General features: G+C 41.5%; 6 protein-coding genes across 6 annotated transcripts; 3 read left to right on the top strand and 3 right to left on the bottom strand.

Moving 5' to 3' along the window:
* The first annotated feature begins 2,937 nt into the window (after positions 1–2,937).
* On the top strand, positions 2,938–5,589 carry LOC110181303 (derlin-1-like). Its single transcript, XM_020949024.2, has 3 exons — positions 2,938–4,978; positions 5,042–5,134; positions 5,270–5,589. The coding sequence occupies exons 1-3, from the start codon at positions 4,479–4,481 to the stop codon at positions 5,394–5,396; spliced, it is 720 nt and encodes a 239-aa protein (XP_020804683.2). The 5' UTR covers positions 2,938–4,478; the 3' UTR covers positions 5,397–5,589.
* A 93-nt stretch (positions 5,590–5,682) lies between these two features.
* On the top strand, positions 5,683–7,123 carry Der-1 (derlin 1). The gene is made up of 3 exons (XM_020949015.2): positions 5,683–6,308; positions 6,373–6,483; positions 6,779–7,123. The coding sequence occupies exons 1-3, from the start codon at positions 5,809–5,811 to the stop codon at positions 6,903–6,905; spliced, it is 738 nt and encodes a 245-aa protein (XP_020804674.2). The 5' UTR covers positions 5,683–5,808; the 3' UTR covers positions 6,906–7,123.
* Positions 7,108–12,654, bottom strand: LOC110181293 (uncharacterized). Its single transcript, XM_020949014.2, has 5 exons — positions 12,366–12,654; positions 12,077–12,251; positions 11,732–12,005; positions 8,439–10,842; positions 7,108–8,370 (listed from the first exon to the last, which is right to left on the bottom strand). The coding sequence occupies exons 1-5, from the start codon at positions 12,424–12,426 to the stop codon at positions 8,162–8,164; spliced, it is 3,123 nt and encodes a 1,040-aa protein (XP_020804673.2). The 5' UTR covers positions 12,427–12,654; the 3' UTR covers positions 7,108–8,161.
* An 84-nt stretch (positions 12,655–12,738) lies between these two features.
* On the bottom strand, positions 12,739–15,162 carry LOC110181295 (adenosine 5'-monophosphoramidase HINT3). The gene is made up of 3 exons (XM_020949016.2): positions 13,321–15,162; positions 13,065–13,255; positions 12,739–13,001 (listed from the first exon to the last, which is right to left on the bottom strand). The coding sequence occupies exons 1-3, from the start codon at positions 13,718–13,720 to the stop codon at positions 12,960–12,962; spliced, it is 633 nt and encodes a 210-aa protein (XP_020804675.2). The 5' UTR covers positions 13,721–15,162; the 3' UTR covers positions 12,739–12,959.
* Positions 15,163–15,233: 71 nt separating this feature from the next.
* On the top strand, positions 15,234–17,537 carry LOC110181291 (uncharacterized protein KIAA2013 homolog). The gene is made up of 4 exons (XM_020949012.2): positions 15,234–15,523; positions 15,585–17,007; positions 17,074–17,198; positions 17,257–17,537. Exons 1-4 carry the CDS (start codon positions 15,337–15,339, stop codon positions 17,442–17,444), a joined length of 1,923 nt encoding a protein of 640 aa, XP_020804671.1. The 5' UTR covers positions 15,234–15,336; the 3' UTR covers positions 17,445–17,537.
* Positions 17,538–17,627: 90 nt separating this feature from the next.
* Positions 17,628–20,929, bottom strand: Got2 (glutamate oxaloacetate transaminase 2). Its single transcript, XM_020949013.2, has 5 exons — positions 20,686–20,929; positions 19,082–19,241; positions 18,916–19,017; positions 18,611–18,859; positions 17,628–18,548 (listed from the first exon to the last, which is right to left on the bottom strand). The coding sequence occupies exons 1-5, from the start codon at positions 20,751–20,753 to the stop codon at positions 17,853–17,855; spliced, it is 1,275 nt and encodes a 424-aa protein (XP_020804672.2). The 5' UTR covers positions 20,754–20,929; the 3' UTR covers positions 17,628–17,852.
* Between the last annotated feature and the right edge of the window lie 12 nt (positions 20,930–20,941).

The raw sequence follows: 20,941 nt of genomic DNA, 5'->3' as shown, positions 1-20,941 counted from the left end.
TAGCATCGTGAAAAATATTCGAATAAAATTATAATACGAAAAATAATTATTTAACTAATAAGTTAGTTAGGTTTAGTATACCTAGCAAGTCCCACGAATTTGGATATCGGTAAATAAGTTAAGTAATAATTTTAAATAATGCCAAAATCCAACTCATTCACTTTTCAAAAACAAATAATTTAACTAAAGTTCGCAAAACTCTACAGATAATAAACAAATAATTTAAAAAATACTAAAATATAATATGGGATTACATTTTATGATTTGTTTTATATACACATTATTTTTTATACATTAAATTGAAAGTTTTATAAACACTACAAAACAAAATAGTTGCTGCCTAATATTTATTAATTTGTTTACTTATAAAATTATGTTGATACAAAAAATTACTCTGAAACACTTTTAATAAAAAATATTAAAAAATATTTTATTATATATGACAAATGTCTTACCATTTTCGAGGATTAAAACCTTAAAACCGGAAATAAACCCACAAAAGTAGGCAACATATTTTGTAATTATGATCGAACCATGTCTGTCATAATGTTTAGCACCTTTATGTTCATTAATTGTTATTACTAAAACAATTTTTTATAGATTTACAAGAAAGGGAAATATCTATAAGCAAACCTATATATTTTTCCTAAAAAACCTATGTATCTAACCAAACTACAAAGCACCTACTGTATATTCCTTTTAACAATAGTTTATATTTTTCCTTTTTTATTTTTTGGGTGCCCCTCCCCTCTTGCGCTCTTTCCCGCTGGGCCATTATCGAAATCGGAGGGCAAAGGCAAATACCGAAAACAGAAAACGCAAAACACATCAGAAATGCCCTCTATGGAATCGCATTTTTAGTGCAGTTTCCACAAGCGGGGCATGTGAAATATGCTCCGCATCAGAATCCCAGTCTTCATCCGATGCCATGACAACCGGAGTGAACAAATACACTCACATGTGATGCCATTGTTTCGCTGTAATAGAGATGGATTCACAGAGAGAGGGGGGCGCAAGGGAGAGAGAGAGGGGAAAGGACCTTCCCTGGGACGAGAGGAGAAAAGAGGCGGTGGCGATGGCAAAAAGGTGAAACGATTGAGCACCCTGGGAGATTTTTTAATCAAATAATTACAGTAATTAGATGCAAGCCAAATGTCAAAAGCCTGCATGAAATTCCCATGCGTAGAGCAAAGCGAAAAAAAACGCATTGAGAATTCACAATTGGAAAGAGATCTCATATGACTCGCTTTGGGAACCGATCTAAAAAGGACTCTATTTATGTTCATTTTGTAAAAACTACAACGACTATAGGGAGGATTTTTATTTAGGGATACACATTCTCATAGGATGGAAAAAACTATACTATATACGATAAACATTTATATGCTAGACAAAAATTAAAAGAAAATATAATATAATATATCTTTCATGAATTTATTACTTGACAGTTTTATTTAAAAGTGTTATTTTGCACTATAAAAGTTAATTACCATTCTAACTATAATCGTTTACCATATTTATATTATAAGTATGTATATATATTAAGAAATAGAATTTAATGTTCTCCATTATCATCAACTTCCTTAAAATTCTTTAAAATCTTTTCTAAAAATTTACAAGAAATAACAACAACAATTACCAAAACTTCCTCAGGCAGAATTATTCCATTTAATAACGACAACTTTTCTTAGGAGACTTTTCCACAAGGCTCTCAAGAAATCAACTTTTTGCATTTTCCACACCTCAAGTGTCTGCAACAATAAAGCGAAAGGGATAAGAATACAGGAGGGAAGAGGTCCTGGAGGCGAAGCAGAGGAGAGATATGGCATTCATTACAGCAATTGAAATGGACAAAAGCCAAAATTCAAGGCAGGAAAAAAAGAACGACAACGACGACAGCACAAGCCCAAGTTGGAAAAGGGATAATAAAATGTTTGCATATAAAATATTAAATAAAAGACGCAGTGAAGGAGCGGCGTAGGACGAAAGTGTAGGGAGTGGAGAAATGGCCGCCTTCTCTACATAGAACGCAACGAAATGAGCGAGGACACTGAAAGAAATTTAAGGTGGGGTGTTTAAGGAAGTTAAGAAAATATATTAAGGTAAAATTTTTTTTATAAAAATGTTTCATAAAGTTACCAACATAAAGATAAAATTAAATACACAATTACTTTGACTTTTTGACCAATAAATCTCAAATTATAAATTGGAACCTCTTTTTCTAGGTAAGTAGCGTGGCAATGTTTTAAAACTAAACATAAATAATTATATTTTATAATGAAAAATCATTTTTTTGACAGAAATCACATATTTTTTAATATACAAATTAAGGTATATTCAATTATCGTTTTAATTTTCCTCTAGATTTTTCGAAATTTCTTTTAAAAATATTTATTCCTTGGGTTTTTGAGGATAACTTGATGCTTAAAAATGGTTTTTATCTTAATTACTTTTTCTGTGCATTGTTGGCAGCGACAAAATGACAGAGCCAGGTGAGTTTGAGACCGAAAAGATATCCAGGTGAGTTCCCGGGCAAAAGGCTCAGCAACTAGGTAAATAAAGTCGTGGTCCTTTTCTATGTAAAACCGTTTGTGGGGGGTGGGGGTGCGTAAGGCTGTTGATGTGTGTCTGTGTGCTTGTGTTGGTGTAACTTAATGATCATCAGGAAAATACCGTTAGGGGGCGTAGCAAATGGCAGGGAGCAGCGCAGTCAACGCATCAAAATGGCAGCGCATGCGTCGCACTGCTCTGGCACCCGTGCTGTGTATGGCCAATCGGTGGGTGTGTCCTCACTCACTCACTCACACACACACGCACACACTTGATTAGCCTCGGACATTTTGTTACTGTTGCTCTCTCCAGACGCTGCATGACCGCCCTCTCTCTTTTTCTCGCTCTCACTCACTCTCTCTCGATTTCGCTGGCTGGAAATTCAACAGGCACGAAGAAAGCTATTGCCATCGCAGTCACACCCACGCACCTGCCATTTGATGCATTGGCATTTTTCTTTAACTGTTTTTTATTTCTACTTTTTTTTGAGCACTCGAAACTTGAACTTTGCCGGCTTTTACTTTCGTTACAAAAAAATTTAGATATACTTAAAAAATTAGCCAAACAAATGTGAGCTCAATACAAATTTTACTTCTTCACATTTTTTTGAAAATTAATCAGCACAGCGGCTTCCACTCGAGAATTCAGGATATTGGAAAAGCGCACAATTTCCAAGTTGATTATTTTCGCACCACTGCATTGCAAACGTGTGCGTTCGTGTGTGTGTGAGAGAGAGTGGCACACGCTTCTTACCTGTCTAAAAATTTCATTTATTTTTTTTTTTTGGTTACTAACAAAGGCATCTCCACAAAGTTACCACAAAAAGTTGCCAAAAAACGAGAACCGAACCGAATTTTTGCGCTATTTATTTGTGTGCTCTCGTCTGTTATGAATTAAGTGTCCTGCGTATGTGAGTGTGTGGTTTTTGTCCTTTGTTGTTGCCCATCTCTTTGTCTGTTGCCAAAAAAAGAAAATGTTACCACAAAAAATCACAAATTGCGGGATCAAAGGTGAAAAGTGGAAGGACCGACAGGACTCACTCAAAATGTACTAAATAATGAAATAAAATAAAAAATCATTTCGATTTTATTGGCACGAATAAAGAACGTTTTCTATTAAATTTTAAGAAATATCTAATTAAACCCGGATGAAAAATTAATTGAGAAGGAAAGCAATTGGAATTGTGATTGTAAATCAGATCATATTTTATCGGTTATATTTTTTTCATTTTATTTTTTATTTATTATTTAACGTACAGAACCATTTTACTCTATGGTTGGATAAGTTGTAATATTTTACAAGTCTTAAGAATTAAATAAATAAATATGTAATATGTCCTTTTTAATAGATCCTGTATAATTAAATTTCTATAGCATACTTTATGGCGCAGCATTGTATTGCTCCGCTTGAGTCGCAATTTGTTAAGTAAGTTTAATAAGATATAGAAACATGTACCAATATAAGGACAAAAATTAAGTCAAGGATTAAAAAAAAAATTCATTAATTTTATTAATTACAATATATATTTATTATTATTATGTTTACTTCTTACATGCATACCTCAGGTTACAGAAAGCAGTATCATTATAGTAAATTAATCTCATTAAAACTTTATAAAAAAAATTAATATAGTATTGTGATTTCAAGCCATATTTTACAAATTATTTGAGTATAGTAGAATTTACAGTTTGTAAATTTCAAAATAAGCTTGGTTCAAAAGCTCCATTTCAATATATCGGCCAAATGTGTAACTGACAGGAAAGCTCATTTTTGCAATCTGCAACGATTTCCACGATATTTGCCATTCCCAAGCAAGTTGCAACTCCGGCGCATCACTAAAGAGGTGCATATGTGGAAATCAACCATCGCGATTGAATCATTCTTAAGCTGACTTAGACCGCCGCCACCTACACAGAAACGGACTCAGGATGATAACGACTTGGTACCGATCTCTGCCGAGATTAACCCGTTATTGGTTCACCACGACAGTGTTGGTCAGCTGCTTCGTCAGTCGTTTTAACCTGATTCCCATCGAATGGCTGGACCTGAACTGGGAGGTGATCTACTACCGGTGGGAGGGGTGGCGCTTTGTAACTTCAATTGTTGCCTTCCCCATAAATCCGAACACAGCGTTTCGATTCATGATTTATTGCTACTTCCTGGTGACCTACAGTGGAATGCTGGAGAAGGATCAGTTCGGCCGGAGTCCGGCGGGATATCTGTATCTTCTAATCATTATAGCTGTTCTGGCGAATATCGGAGGACTCCTGCTTGGAGTCACCTGCCTAATGGAAACGACAGTGATGTCTGTGCTGTATATCTGGTGTCATCTCAATCAGGACGTGACTGTAAGCTTCTGGTTCGGATCCCGTTTTAAGGCCATTTATCTGCCATGGGTGCTGGCGGCCTTTGATTTCATCTTTAATTTGTAAGATTTTTCATTATAAAAATATGTTTTTAAGTCTTTCTAATTCGTGTTCTATCCATGCAGCACCCTGGAATCCTTCGTTGGCATTTTTAATGGCCACATCTACTATTTTCTCATGTTCCATTATCCCAATCTGTTGGAAACACCTCGTATACTGTGAGTATAAATACTCTTGTTTTCGTTTCTTTGTTTTTTTCTTGGAAAAATACATTATTGCCTTGATAAGCTCGATTAATTATGTACAGTATATACATAGATTATTTATGAGCTCACCTCTTGGATTGCTTTCAGTAAACGCATTCTGCCTGATCTTTATGGTGGCTTCAGCAGTTTTGGTGCGCCATCAGAGAGCAGGTCAGCTGCCGAACCGAATCCAGATCACTCCTGGGGACGGGGAATCACCCTGGGAGGCAACTAAAACTAAGATGAAAGAGTTTCCAATAAACCAGTGGCGGCCAGAAACCATCAGAAATGTGACTGACAAACATTTTATAAATTTATTTTCAATTGATTAGGTATGTTTTTGTTTATAAATACATACATATACATTATCTTATGAATATATTTTTTTACTTATCTATTAATCAAATAAATAATTGAATCTAACCAAATTTTAAAATTTGTAAACAAACATTCACTTAGAGACGTGTTGCTTGTCACCAAAAGCGATAGTCACGATATTTTTGCCATTCGGAGCGAAATGCATTTTCTGTCACCTCTAGAAAGACACGTAAAGCAACAAAAATACCCCCAATCATTCAGTAGGAAAACAAGTAAATTTAATGAATTAAGTACAAATACATATAGTTAGCAAAAAAAAAAAGCACACAATGGACGCTGGCACATGGTACCGTTCCCTGCCCCGCTTCACCCGCTACTGGCTCACGGCCACCGTCGGTCTGAGCCTAATCTGCCGCTTCAACATAATCCCCTTGTATTGGCTCCATCTGGATAGATCTGCCGTCTTTGGCAAGCTGCAGCTCTGGCGCTGCGTGACGTCACTGTTCGTGTTCCCGATCTCGTCAAATACGGCCTTCCACTTCCTCATCAACTGCTTCTTCATCGTGCAGTACAGCTCCAAGTTGGAGAAGGATCAGTATGGACGAAGTCCGTCGGACTACTTGTATTTGCTGATCGTGTCGGCGGTGCTGTCGAACATTGGCGGCATGCTATTCAACGTGTACTTCCTCATGGACATGCTCGTCCTGGCGATCACGTATATCTGGTGCCAGTTGAACAAGGACGTCACAGTGACCTTTTGGTTTGGCACACGCTTCAAGGCCATGTACCTGCCATGGGTGCTGGCGGCCTTTGAGTTCATCTTTCATTTGTAAGTCGTTGCGACGGAGGGTTTTTTCTCTCTCTCTATAATTGATGATTGATATTTATTGCAGCTCCCTTGCCTCGCTGGTGGGCATCTTTATCGGCCATGTGTACTACTTCTTCAAGTTCCAGTACTCACAAGATCTGGGTGGCACGGCCCTGCTGGAAACTCCTCAATTTTTGTAAGTATACCTTGCTTTTATAGGGTTTCTAAAAGTCCAAACTATCGAAAGTTTGACCTCATTTAAGGTCAAAAGAAATGTCACACAAACTGCTACCAAATCAATTTAAAAAGCAAATGTCTCAAATATAATGAAAGAGTTTAGCATAGAGATAAGACTTTAGTTTGTATCGAAAGCTATTTCTGTGTCTGTCCTGTATGTTAAATAAATATTTGTAAGTTAAATCGACAACATATTGTTGCTATTGACAGTATATATCGAATGATTACTGATTAAATGCAATCTTTCTTTTCAGGAAGCGTCTTGTGCCGGATGTATCCGGCGGTTTTGGTGGCTTTGGAGTGCCGCCCGAGAGCAGGGCACCACCGCGACAGGCACCCGAAAGTCCCTGGGGCAGAGGCATGTCTCTGGGTCGGAGCTAGGCCTAGCAACTGATCACTTTACCTACCTAAAATCTTGACGTTTTTTATGGTTTGGTTTCCCCATCTTTTTGCGAGACCAAGCTCCTTATATACACTCAGATCCTCTGCAACAGCAATAAGTTAACGTGTTGTGTCTACTAATGATGAAATTATATTGATATATGTTTGTACATATAGAAAACCATAAAGAAACGGCGACGAGTAGTTTTACATTTAAATTTATTTCGTTTAAAATTTCTATGCTAAAGATTTTACAGCGACACGCATTGTTCAACAATATTTTGTTTTGTTTACTCTTTTTTTTTTTGTTTTTTTGTATTATATGTGGAGGGGTGAGAGGAAGGGTTTATTCTCAGATTTTTGTTTTGTTGATGTTTCCGCTTTATGTTTCGGTTTTCATATTTGGGCTTTTGGTCTCCTAAAAGTTACAACGTTGCTCTTAAGGTTTGAATTTACAAAATTTACGACGCATAAAATACTTAAGATCTAAATAAATCGTTAATGGTTAATCATCTGTTTAGCATGAGTTCTCCGTTTTATACATATGTATATCTATATATATAATGCGATATAAGGTTTGCATTTGCATTTCGAAATTCATTCTGATATTTACACATGTGTCTCTTGCGGATCTAGGGTCTATAATCTCACGTAATTAAGCAAACTATTAAAACAAATTTGTTTTACTTTCATTCTTTTTTTTTTTTTGTTGTGTAAAATTTTTAAACTTTTTTGTGTATAGGTTTTATGCTTAGGCAACTAAAGTAAAAACGAATTAATGAGATGGGGGCAATGGAGCATCGAATAATATATGATGGACTCTATATACAAAGCTATACAAAATTAAGGTAACGTTCTGCAGAGGAAGGATCTGCCATATGTACAGGATAAAGAGATAGAGAGAGTGGGGATTCCCATGGATTGCGATTTGTAAAAATGAAATGAAATGATATAAAATTAAGGTAAAAACTAACACAAATTCCATATTATACTCTCAACTATGTATACGACGTGTAATTTGGCCACTTAACTATTCCGAACTCACCTACTCCGCACTCTCTCTTATTTTAAGCTGAGGCTTCAGAAATTAGCTTTGAATTGAATTAAGGATAATCTTGCACTTTGCGTTAATATAAAATTATAAATGGTAAAAGGAAACTCTTGACATTGAGGCTAAACTACTAACTAAATCTAATTCGAACCGGGTCTCTGTTGTGTGCGTTCTCTCACTCGAATCTCTCTAGAAATGTGGGAATCTACAGAGTTGCTGCTGCCAGTGGTTGCTCCAAAGGCTTCTGTTTCTGCTGCTGCGGCGATGCTGGAACAATAGCTGCCTTCAGGGAAGTTGTAGTTGTTGCTGTCGTCTCTGGCGATATGTTGCTGGTGCTCTCTATCTCGATGGGCTGCTCCAGATCCATGTCCACATACTCGATGGCACTGTCATCCTCTGGATGGAGTTCAATGACTGCAAAGGAAGTAGAAAAATATAAATATCCCCGGAGAGATCTGTAGATCAGCATCGCCTCCACTTACTGCGATTGTTGAGTTCCAAGTGGGTTGATTGTTCAACCTGCTGCTCCTCCACCACTACATCACCTTCGAGTACTTCGTCCTCCTCCACTATGACATCCTCATCGTTCAGGGCTCCCTCTTGCTTGGAGGGTGTCGTCACTGGAGTCGTTTTGGTGGCTGCCTGGTCCAGCTCCATCTCCCAATCGGTGGCATTAAAGACCACCAACGGTGAGGTCTTCATCACCCCAGAACCCTGCTTGAGCTCCGTTCCGGTACCATTATCCGCCACTATAATGGGCATATTGATGATATCGATGGGTGTGTCCTCGGTAATAAGTTGATTGGGTTTTGGCTTGGCCCCACCGCTTGCGGGATTGTTAGGAGACGTTGCACTAATGGTGGTCGGGGTCGCGGGGGTCGCTCCGATGACCAGTACATTGGATTTTGGCTTGGTAGCCAGTGTGAGGGCTCTCATGCCGCTCGCAGCGCTTGCTGGCAGGAAGACGAGATTGTTCTTGCCACCGCTCGTTGTGGAAAAGGTCACCGTGGTGGGTTTGGAACCTGGTTGCTTGCCGGAGATGGTGGTGGTGGAACTGCTGCTGTTCCCACTTCCTGTTGTGGCCTGCGCCTGTGGCAGAATCTGCATCTTCTGTATGCTAATTCGCTGCTCCCGTGCCTGCAAATTTGAGGATGCAACCGTTGTGGTTACTCCTGATCCCGCTGCTGCTCCTGATGGGCTGCTGCCACTCGCATTGTTTAGCTTGTGGATGATGCTACCAGCTGGCAGCTTGCCTGGCTGCAGGAATACCTTGCCGTTGGGTGAGCAAATCTTGATGTTTCGCAGGGCACTGCTGGGTACCTGCTTGATAGTTGCCGCCGCTCCTCCTGAGCTGGTGGTTAGCTTAATGTTTCCCAGAATTTGAGGGGAGGAGGCAGCTGTTACTGCTACTGCTCCCGACGATGACGACGCACCAATTACGGATACTCCGGCAGCACCCTTTATCTGAGGCTGTGTCACCTTCGCCCGGAAGAGATTGGCCGGCATCGTGGCTCCTCCAGACACTGGCAGCGGTGTAATGAGGGTATTGTTCAAACTACTAGCCGGTATATTCTTGATAATGTTCACCGTGGAGGCGCTGCTCAATGGTGTCACCCTGGAGTCCTTCAAAGGAGACGACGGGCTCCCAATGGGATCTGTGTATGGCAGTAGGCGAACCGCCGAACTGGGCAAGGTTTTTGGCTTTGCATCACCACCGCCATCCAAGAGATTGAACTTCTTGGGCGTGAGTTTAGTGCCTGGCGGCAGGAGCGTGGTGGTGGAGTTGCTGGTGGGCGAAGAGGGCACCGCTGCCGGCCTCAATTTGGCACCCATTGGCGGCGCTGGGATTTGCTGAACACTGATGATCTGGGGAGTCAGAGGAAGATTTGCGGTGGAAATGGGGGGTATGGTGGTGTTAGTAGTAGCTGACGGCAATGCAGTATCCGCTTGCTTTTCCTCCACAATGTACTTCTTGACGGGCGTACTCTGATTCTGTGTCTGCACCTGCACCTGCACCGGTGAACCCTGCACCTTATCCTTGAAAACAATGGGCGAATTGGCAAATCCTCGAGCGCCTGGAGTTGTTGGCGAACCAATTTCAGCAGCTGCTGCTGCCGATCCGCTTTGTGGTCCATAAACGAATGGCTTCAGGGGCTTCAATGGCTTCAGTGTAACCAGTGGCCTTGAATCGTTGAAGAACGAATAGGGCGGCGTGGCTGTGGAGGTGGGCGTGGGCGTTGGTGTGGGTATCGACGGTGTGCTTGTGGCTGCCAACGTTTTAAGCGCCTCATCGAGAACATACTCCACGTGTGGCTGCACCACCAAATGATTGGGCACCGTCGCCTCCGACGATTGCAATAATACTTTCTGTTGCAGTTGCGCCTGCTGCTGCTGCAACTGTTGCTGCAACTTCTGTTGCTGCTGCTGTTGCAGTTGCTTCTGTGCCCGTCGTCCACTTTTGGCCGGAGCAGCTATCCTCTTTGCCGGCGTCGCCTCTCCGCCCGAAGATGATGATGCAGCGGCATTTCTACCACCCACAGGGCTGCCTGCCTGAGCGGGGGAGCCCAGGCCACTTCCCAGATTCCTTTTGCTGGCCAAACGCTGCTTGTGCTTCACCTGCTGCTGGTAGAAGAAGCGCTGCTGAGCAGTCCGTGGACTTAGACGCTTCTCCACGGGCACCGCTTCGCCATCCTCGGCGTTGGCAGTGTGGGACAACTGCTGATGCTGATGCTGCTGCTGCTGCTGCTGGTGATGGGAAGTCTGGAGTGTCTGCTGATGCTGCATGTGCCTCTTCTTGTTGGGCTTCCCGCCATCAACACCGCTCTCGTTCTCCTTTCGCTTTTGCGTCATCTTCTTTACCTCATTGGGTACATCGGGTACTTTGAACTGAGGGGTGAGGAGAAGTACAAAGAAAGGGTATAAGGTTGATCGTTAATGTAATAATAAACAAATAATTTTTTAAATGGGATTTCAATTAAAATAAATTTTATAAGACATAATTATCATTATATGGATACATATAACTACATATACACACATATAAGTTATCTATAAAAAAAAAAAACCTTAAAGCAATTTAACAAACAAATTTTATTAAAATTGTTAAAATATATTTTAAATAAATAATGTAAAATAAATAGTATAATAAATACTTAAATTTCCCAAATTAATTTCAAATATATGTACATATATTTTAAAAATAAGTCCTCTCCTTTTTTTCTGACTGTATTATATAATCCCGTTTAAAATCAGATTTGAATGGTTGAAAATGTTAACGGCTATCGATAACTTTTATTTAGAGCTAACAGTACCCGTTTTAACAGTTTATGTTAAATGTCTCTGATTGGCCAGGAATTATTTTTCTTTATATATATCCACAAAAATCTAGAATTTTGAAAAATTTGCAATGCATAAACAAATAGGATGGTGGAAAAGGATATTTTTTAGTTCCTAAGAACCATTTTCTTTACCGTTCTGTTAAGTCAACCACTAGGAACATAACATTCCAATTGGACGTACTCTTAAGGGGAATTTTTCCCTCCAATTAACTTTGTTAATGGAAAATACGTTTTTTTGAATACAACTTTCGAAATAAACAATACTTTTGACGGTGGAGAGCCACCTTCGACACCTTTTTGGGTGAGCTGCCCAGCCGCCCCCGGGACTTGCGATGCCAGAGGTACAGTCTCTGCACTTTCACTGCCCACACACACGACCGAGCGATGAGACGGGGGAAAAAAATCACAGACGCCCGCGGCGGGATTATATAACTTACCGGCTCCTCCATGATCACCGCGGCTGGGTCCTGACTCCTGCCTCCCATCCAGCCCTGCTTCACGCTCATAAACGAGGCCTGCTCGATGAGGGCCTGGCCAAAGTGGACGCTCGTTTCGGCGGGCGTAGCCAGTTTTGCGTTCTCCTCGAAGGCCTTCTGCGCCAGATCATTGGCCACAATGCTGAGCGCCGTTTGGGGACTGATCCGAGGCAGCAGCGGATAGGGCCGGCGTCCCTCTCGCGACCATTCCTGCCAGGTATTGGGGCCGCAGACGCTGCAAGGGATACACACACGGGGGGCTTTTAGAGGGCACTGTAACGAATGCTTCTCCCACGGATCTCTTACTTCTCGGCAATGGTGCTAAGCTGCTCGTCGTTGGCGGCCCGACGAACCTCGGCGCGATGTCGCTCCTGGGTGATGTGGAAAAGCTGGCGCAGTTCCTCCAGCAGCTTCGCCTTCGGCTCACTCAGCGCACCTTGGGCGCGAAAAACGCTTACCACATGCGAATAGGATTCAAGTTCTATGGGTGGGAAACAAGGACAAGGCACAGCGCCAAGATGTCGGTTAGATGCTTGACCTCAGCCTCGGGGGGCAGTCCTCGCCAGACTTCTGGGGACCATCCAAGCGCTCTCACCAAGTCGACGCAGCATGCCTCGGCACTCGTCCCGCGACATCTCCAGCGTTTGCGGCCACATCTCTCCGTTCGCTAATTGCTATCCGTGGCCGTGGGCTATCCCGTGCAGTTGCGATCGCGTTCGCTTGGGCCAACGCAGGGTTATGTCGCGAATCTTGTTGCAAAAATTAAAACAAACTCCGAGGACAGCGTTTCTAATATCTGTTTCTGTGCGCCATTCACCGCGCAACGCCGACAGCGATGCGCGCAAGAGGAAGCAGCAATCGAATGCTCACCTTACAACACTGACGTCTTTTGCTATTCCCAGGCTGGCAGTGATGTTTAAACTACTTTCAACAAAAATGGCCGTTAAAATTCAATTTATCTGCGTAAGTGGTTCTTAACATTTTATAAAATATATTTTCCGCGATCTTCATTTCATATTTTTGGTCGCGATTATTAATGGAAATCAAAAATTTGTATATACAACGGGAGTATTCGAAGTTTTCCTGAGAGAGTGGCATCACTGGTAAGACTGTCATTCACAGGAAATAAGATATTTGCCAGCTCTTAAATATGATAAAAAGATAAACAATTGTACAACTTTTCGTCTCTTCACAGCTCTCGACTTTCCAAGTCTAATATCGCATCCTCGGACTAAAATAAAAAGAAGACAGTTAACAAGAAAATCAAACATATGTAACTATGTCTCGTCCAGACCTTTTTAAACCAGAATGAGGGCATAAAATTGATCTTATTTAAGAAGTTCATATCGGAGGGCGGATGAATGCCGTGCAGGTGAAGGTGATGCACCGATATAAAAGGGGGTATGTGGAATCCAATTATGGCTTCGGCTGGATTCACATTCTTAGATCTCAACAGTTCGATCATTCCCAACTCCATGCGCTGCACTGGGTATAAAGATAAACTCATTAGTATGCTCACGCACCTGAGACGTGGCTTATCTCTTACTTACCCAGTTCCAGGTGAGACCTGTTGAGGACGCTGAAGCTCTCAAAATGCTCTTTGGGAATCGCCAAGTAATGATGTCGGGCAACCGGATATTTATCCTTAAATATGACGTATTCTTCCGTTTCCACCTCGAGATTTGGATTTGGGCCCCTGGAACTTGGCCTATGATGAGCAAAATCACAGAAAAAGCAGTCTTCAGGTCCAGATATTGATGAATTTTGGGAGCCGTATTTGTATAACGCAACCAAAATTACCAGGCCGAGACCAGCCAGGCCGGTTATATAAAGCCTTTTACGTTTTGGCATGCTTTCTGAGATGTAGGCCATGTTACGCTTAAGTTTATTTCTATGATAATTTGATTTTTTGTTTTTAATTTTCCCAGAGGTAAGCAGCTGGGTCGGCATAGCGCGGTAATTAATGATTTACTGTTGGACGGTCACATTGCCCATAGCCATTCAAAGGGAATTCGTGTAAAATCACAGAGATTTAACATCGGGGTCGGCTCTATACAAAAATTGTAAGGCATATAACTTCGATTAACGAACGCGTGCACATATGCACGGTGCATAGGCTTACTAGGGGATGAATAACGAGTATATGCTGAAAATTTTAATTGTTTTTAACCGTCAGATTTCGAGAAAATCGAATAACAGTGGGTGGTGTATTTGGACTGATTGCTAAGGCGCGAACTATGAAAATGGAACCAGATGGCAACCTGCAAAGAACCACTCGCTGAAACAGACCAGGAAACCATGATAAGAAAAATACTAACTAAATTAAATAACAATAGAAAAATTTTAAATAAAACATTAAGAAAAGTGGCTGCCCAATAAATGGAAACGCAATTCAAAACAATTTGGTGGGATTTTCATCTAAGTCAGGGATAATTACCTATTTCGTTCTTTTTATATTATTTTAGTATATACCACCACGGAATGATTAAGCCCCTCCCCGACCATTTAAACAATTTTATAAAATATGCATGCCCCATGAATGGAATTGACATTCCAAGAATTTTGGTAAATGTTTCATCAAAATCCGTTTAGCCGTTCAAGAGAAAACATTACTTATTCATTTATTTCCATAAATGTTCCTAAGAAGAATAAATATATCTGGCAGCACTGCCTGCCTAAAATTAAGTCAATTTGATTTAAACTTTATTATAAAACTTATGTAAAATAAAAATCGTACCATTAACGGGATCGCAGTTCTGAACATTTTGATCCATGTTTCAACAAAATCCGTTCCGTCGTTCATAAGAAATCCCGAGTTTTTCATTTATTTCCATTTATGTGTCCCGCAGCCCTGCCTAACAAAAAACAAGAAAAATTGAATTGAACTTTATGGTTAAACCTATGCAAAAGAAAGGTAGTCCCGTAGACGGCATCGCAGTTCTGAACTTTTTGATCTATGTTTCATCAAAATCCGTTCATTCGTTAATGAGAAATCCCGACTTTTTCATTTAGTGCAGTTGGTACCAGGGGTGCATAGTCATGCCTCCTTGGTACATAAATTAGTAATTCAAACGTTAATTTCTCCAAAACTACTGAACGGATTTCGATGAAACACCTACCAAATTGCTTAGAATAACGATATCATTTATTGGACAGACTATTATATGTTATTTCGAAAATTTGTTTTTCAAATCTAATGCTTCAATGCCCTTGCTTTGTAATATGATTTCAGGTCAAAAATTTACAACGTATTGAATAAAGTATTTCCGACCCTATAAAGTATATATATTCTTGATCAGCATCAACAGCCGAGTATATATAGCTATGTCTATCTTTAAAATCGTTGTTAATATTGTGTTTTTATTATAAAAACATCAAAAGTATCTTGTTTTTAGTATATATCAAGACATTAATGTTTTTCCACCTCTAGAATTGACATTCACAGGGTCACGTAGTTTTTATTACACATCGCTATAGCAATTGCCATTCACTGGTACGCGCAAAATGGTCTGAATTGAAATGAATTTCAATTTTCCCGATGAAAACTCGCCCGAAACTGCTGGAAAATGTTGTTCCGCTCAGCAAAAAGCAAGTTCGACGGTGGAGACGTGATGCGCCGCCTAAAGCGCCTGGCGGAAGGCACCCTATCCTCCTACCGCCGCCTGTTCCTGCTGCTCCTCTGTGTTTGTGTGGTGTTCTATATGCTGCCGCCGATCTTTCGCTACATCTTCCTTAGTGCACCTGAACAGAAGGGTAAGTGGGCGCTGCTACTTCCAAAAGTCCAGCTGCTGAACACTATTCTTTGTCCTTGCAGATCCCCACAGCATTTGCATGGACGACCGGCTGACACCGTTTGTCCTCCAGAACTTTGAGTTCGATGCCAACATACGTCACGTGTCACCATCGAAAATGGCCGGTGAGCGCGATTTCACGCCCTATGTCGGCAACGGTTATCTGGGACTAGAGATTGCGCACGACGCCTACCTGAACATAAAACATGGCAGGGCCATGCAGCTGCCCATACGCTTCCAGCCCGTGGTTTCAGTATCTGGAGGAGGAGGAGGATTGGGGGGCGAAAAGGAGTCTACTGTCGTGGAGTACCTGACCGGCATGGTGCATCGGTTCCAATGCTTTGCAGATTACTTTGTATCTTACACTTACTACGCCCATCGCACACAGCCGGGCATCTTCATGCAGGAGCTGCAGATCACAAATACACGCAACATGATGGAGGACATCGAGCTGATCATGCCACGCGTCAATCTGCCCAAGCTGACAAGGCGAACTGTGACCCTCAGCGAACCCGTTACGGCTGGCATGTTTACCTACAGCGAACTGGAGGTGCTCACGGGCATTGTGCAGCCTCAGCCTGAAAATCCCAGTAAATGCATTGTGATAAGCATAGTGAAGCCGCAGTTGGACTCAAAATTGCAGCTAAGGAAGCGTGGCACAGTACGAATCGTGTATCCCATAGCCGTACAATACTCCAAGCTCGTGGCAGAGAGCCAAGTCAAGGGTATAGGCGAAGCCACCGAACAACAGGCCACTCAGACAATGATCAAGCTTCTGCAGAAGCTCGGCTCCAAGACCACGAATTCGGGCTCGCTGAACAGCATCAATAGCTATCGGCAGGAGCACATCGATGTGTGGACGGATCTCTGGGCCACTGGATTTACGATAAGCACATCCAAGGCGGAGAATAGCTTGAATGGCGATCGCATAAATGCCACCATGTATGCAGTTCTCTCCCAGGTGCGCAGCTTTGAATTCGAGGAGCTGGGCGTCGGCACATCAAAGAGAGACGATATTGCCAAGGCTTTGACCTATGCAGAAGGCTGCTACGATTCCTATCACACGCTGCAGGCGGAGAACCTTTGGCGGGATATGTCCAGCCTGCAGCAGCTTAATTCTCTAGTCTCGTCCTGGATGCTAACGTTGGAGAAGCAGGGCTGCCACAATCTTATTCGAGCCGGAGCCTCGGGCGTAATCCAAGCCATGGTCTTGAGCTTTGGTAGCTTTCGGTTCAGCAATCAGCATCTTGAGTGCAACATCCATCCAAAGTTCCTGCACAGAGACTTTCACTTCAGGCGCCTCAATTATGGCAACAAAACCCATGTGAATGTAACCATTATTGTCACTGATGACAACAAGGCGGTAATTAATGTGGCGCTGGATCGATCAGATCGAAGCTACTACGCCTGCGATGGTGGCTGCCTGGATGAGCCAGTGCTACTCACGTAATTATCAATGCTACATAATCATTAAGTGTTTATATTTATAGTTCTCGGTTTTTTTCATTCCAGGCAAAATCGACGACAATTCCCAGTTAAATTGACTGAACCCCTGACAGCAATATTATACATAACCGAGGACAAGCAGCACATGGAGGAGCTGCACCATGCCATCCATGTCAAAGAAGTGGTTGAAGGTAAGAAAACCATATTAACGGTGGACACTATTCTATCAATATTTGTATTTATCTATAGCTCCTGCCCATGAGCAACATCTGATAGCCCTTCATCGGCATGGCCACCAACTGGGTGGCCTGCCCACTCTCTTCTGGGTGTCTGTGTGTGCAATAATTATAGTATTTCACATATTCCTGTGCAAGCTCATTATCAAGGAGTACTGCGAACCAAGCGATAAGCTAAGATATCGCTATAACAAACCGTGATCCTAGTTGTACATACGTATATAAATACAAAAAGATTGGATGCTAGTATAATATGAATAACTAACTACAAAATTAAAGGCTTTTTAAACGTTAGTTTGGTGCTTTTCACAGTTCCTAGTTTATAAAATAGATTAAGGTATCTCCAGGAGTAATTTCCCATTTCCGCAATAATATAATTCAGCCTTTTCGAGTTATCTATTGGTAAAATGCTTTACTTTTAAAAAGGCAGATAATTTAGCTTATGTACAGAGATATAAATGTAGATAGAGAGTGTGCAAAATGCATCTAGTTTAACTAAACTTCTCAACTTCGTTTGGTGCTTTTAAAATTCGTACAGGTGCCAATAAGTAGCTACTAGTGAAACTCCATTCTCTACTGTGATATCAACTGCTTCCTCCTTATGCCATCCTACTTGGTGACCTTGTGTATGCTCTCGGCCAGGTACTCCACATTCTTGCTGGTAACTCCCGCCATCGAAACTCGTCCATCGTTGGTCAAATAGATGCTGTGCTCCTTGATCAGCTTCTGGACCTGCTCCGGCTTCAAGCCCGTGAAGCAGAACATGCCAATCTGGTTGACGATGTGATCCCAGTTCTGGGTGGAGCCCAATTTTTCGAGGTTATTCTTCAGCTTGCTGCGCACATCGATGATGCGATCGGCCATCAGCTTTACATCCTTCAGCCACTGGGCACGCAAGTCCTCGCTGTTGAGAATCTCGGCCGCAATCCTAGCTCCATGAACGGGGGGATTGGAGTAAAGACCACGGATGAGGATCTTCACCTGAGACATGACACGGGCAGCCTCCTCTGCATCGGAGCACATGACGGTAAAGGCACCAGCACGTTCACCATACAATCCCATGTTCTTGGCGAAACTCTGGGCCAAGCAGAAGTCATGACCATCGGCCTCGAAGATGCGAACCGCCTGGGCATCACGGTCAACGTCGCCGGTGGCGAAGCCCTGATAGGCCATATCGATGAAGGGGTACAGGTTGCGCTTCTTCACCAGCGCCGAGATCTCGCACCACTGCTCTGCAGAGGGATCCACGCCAGTAGGATTATGGGCACAGGCGTGCAGGAGGACTACGCTCTTCTCCGGGATTTTCTGAAGGATTTAAAGTTGATTTAGATATATATATTTTTTATATTTTTGTACCAAGGACTCACAGCCAAATCTTCCATCAGTCCACTAAAGTCAAGGCCACAGGTGTCCTTGTTGTAGTAGCGATAGCGGTTCACCGGGAGTCCAGCGTGCTCGAAAATGGCTACATGGTTACCCCACGATGGCGTTGGGATATAGATTTCGCGATTGCCCTTCCAGAATTTGGATAGGAAGGCAGCTCCGATACGAAGAGCTCCTGTTCCACTGATGGACTGGGCGGTGACATTGTGCTTGGCAGCCAGACGCTTGGATTCCTGTTGAATAACAATTAAATTAATTATAAAATCAAGATCAATAACTAATTAATTACCTTGCCCAAAGCCAGCTCGATGGCCTTGTTGTAAAACTCAGGAACGCCAATAATCGTAGCGTACTCCTTGTCCAATTTCTTGCTCACTACTCGTTTTTCCGCCTGTCAAGGAATAAAATATATATTTTATGATATGTATAAAGTCATAAAGTTGGTAATAACTCACCTCCCTCACACTGGGTAGCACAAAGGGCTGAGTATTATCATCACGATAGGCGCCAGCGCCCAAATTAATTTTCTTCGGGTTCTGGTCCTTTTTGAAGGCCTCTGTAACACCCAAAATGGCATCGGGGGGACCCATTTGCACCTCCGAGAACCATGTTGATCTAAAAGGAAAGAGATTGTAGATTATTTACCAATTACAAATTAAGAAAGTATGTTATATAGTATCTTATTTTCGCCTGTGATCCTTATATGTAAATATAATTTATTTAAATCTAATGCACTTCCGTTCCCTCAATCTCAACCTTTAACCCCCCTTGGAACACCTTTCCTCTTTCTTATCTGGTTTTTTTGTTTTAAATTTAATTGGTAGATTAGAGGACTGCTTAGTGGGTTATCTCATCCCCACGCCTGCCACTTGTATGCTATCTTTTATCATTCTGGTTTCATGACTAAAGTTTGAAAGTCATCTGGAGGTTTTCTTGGATTTTGCACCCACAGGTATGAATGCCTTGTGCCCATCAAACAGGGGGGTCTTTGACTATAGCCCCCTCTTATCAGCTGTAAACATGTTATTATGGGAACTCGGTCGGTCGACGCCTTACAGAATACACACAATATAGATCCATTAGGGCCTACGTCAGTGATAAGGTTTAGCCTCTGCTGACGTAGTCACCTTCTCAATTCTCCCGACTCTCATTATTCAGAACCGTAATAAATCGAGAAAATAATCAAAGTTAATTAAACTCTTTCAATTAGGGTGCCACCTGCCTTTGGATCTGATTTGTTTGATTATTATATGGGGGACCTTCCGGTGCCGGCCTGAACTTCGATAAAACAAACCGCCATAATTTAAAAAGTAGTTCCATAAAATGTGGGAATCAAAACACGCGACAAAAGCGTGATTTGGACAAGAATACCCTGCGCTTTTTTGGAGCAGCATATTATTTAAGGTTTTTTTTATATAGTCATTTTAAATGTTTTGAGTAAGAAATAGGGAAAAATTCTAAAAGAAATATCAAGCAAAATAAATAAAGTATTTTAAATATTTTTATCAATGAAAACTTCATAGATTGTTCTGATCACTTGATATTGAACAAGTTTATTTAAACTTCCTGGTACCGCATTTATATTTCGTTATTTTCTAACCCCTTTTCATCATGCGGCTTTTGAAATGTTCTCTCAAGCAGAAGAGAAAATAGCAAAAAATAGCTTTTGTCCCATGGAGCGTCATAAAAATTGGCTTTAAAAATAAATTGGAAGGAATTAGTTGATATACTAAATAAAGTAGCCCAAACATATGCGAATATTAGCTAATCAGACAAAAACAGCTGTAGTTTTCTTTTTTCAATTTGCATATAAGAGAATGATGAATTATAAAGCTTCTACGTTGCTGCTGACATAATAAAAAAATTCAGGGTAACGTGGATTTGTCAATGCTAAACAAATTATGCAGTAATGGAGAAAAAACAAACACACATAAACACACGCAATTAGACCGGCAACTGCAATGACCTTGGCAAATGACACCGCTGCATCTGCAACGTGTTCATACAACAAAAACAATACTGGGCCCTCTCTCACTCTCCACTCTCTATTTTTACTCACTTGCAACGAAGGGCGGCAGGGGCCAATCGGTTGCTGATCAACAAACCGCGCTGACAGATCTGAGACATTGTTAAATGCACAAAATAGTTGTACTATTGTTAAGATTTATTAATTGCGAAAATGTTGTCAAACGCCTTTAGGCTCAAAAGAATACTAAGCGGCGGCAAATGAAATGGTCTGCGACTTGACAGCTTTCGTGCGCTTATCGATACTTATCGTGGCGAGAGCTTTTCTGGGTAGTGATGCCAGTTTAGAC

This window comes from Drosophila serrata, unplaced genomic scaffold (genome assembly GCF_035046125.1).
Source record: "Drosophila serrata isolate PLE 108 unplaced genomic scaffold, ASM3504612v1 contig_249, whole genome shotgun sequence".
Classification (NCBI taxonomy): Eukaryota; Metazoa; Arthropoda; class Insecta; order Diptera; family Drosophilidae; genus Drosophila; species Drosophila serrata.
This window is presented reverse-complemented; position numbering and strand designations above follow the sequence as displayed.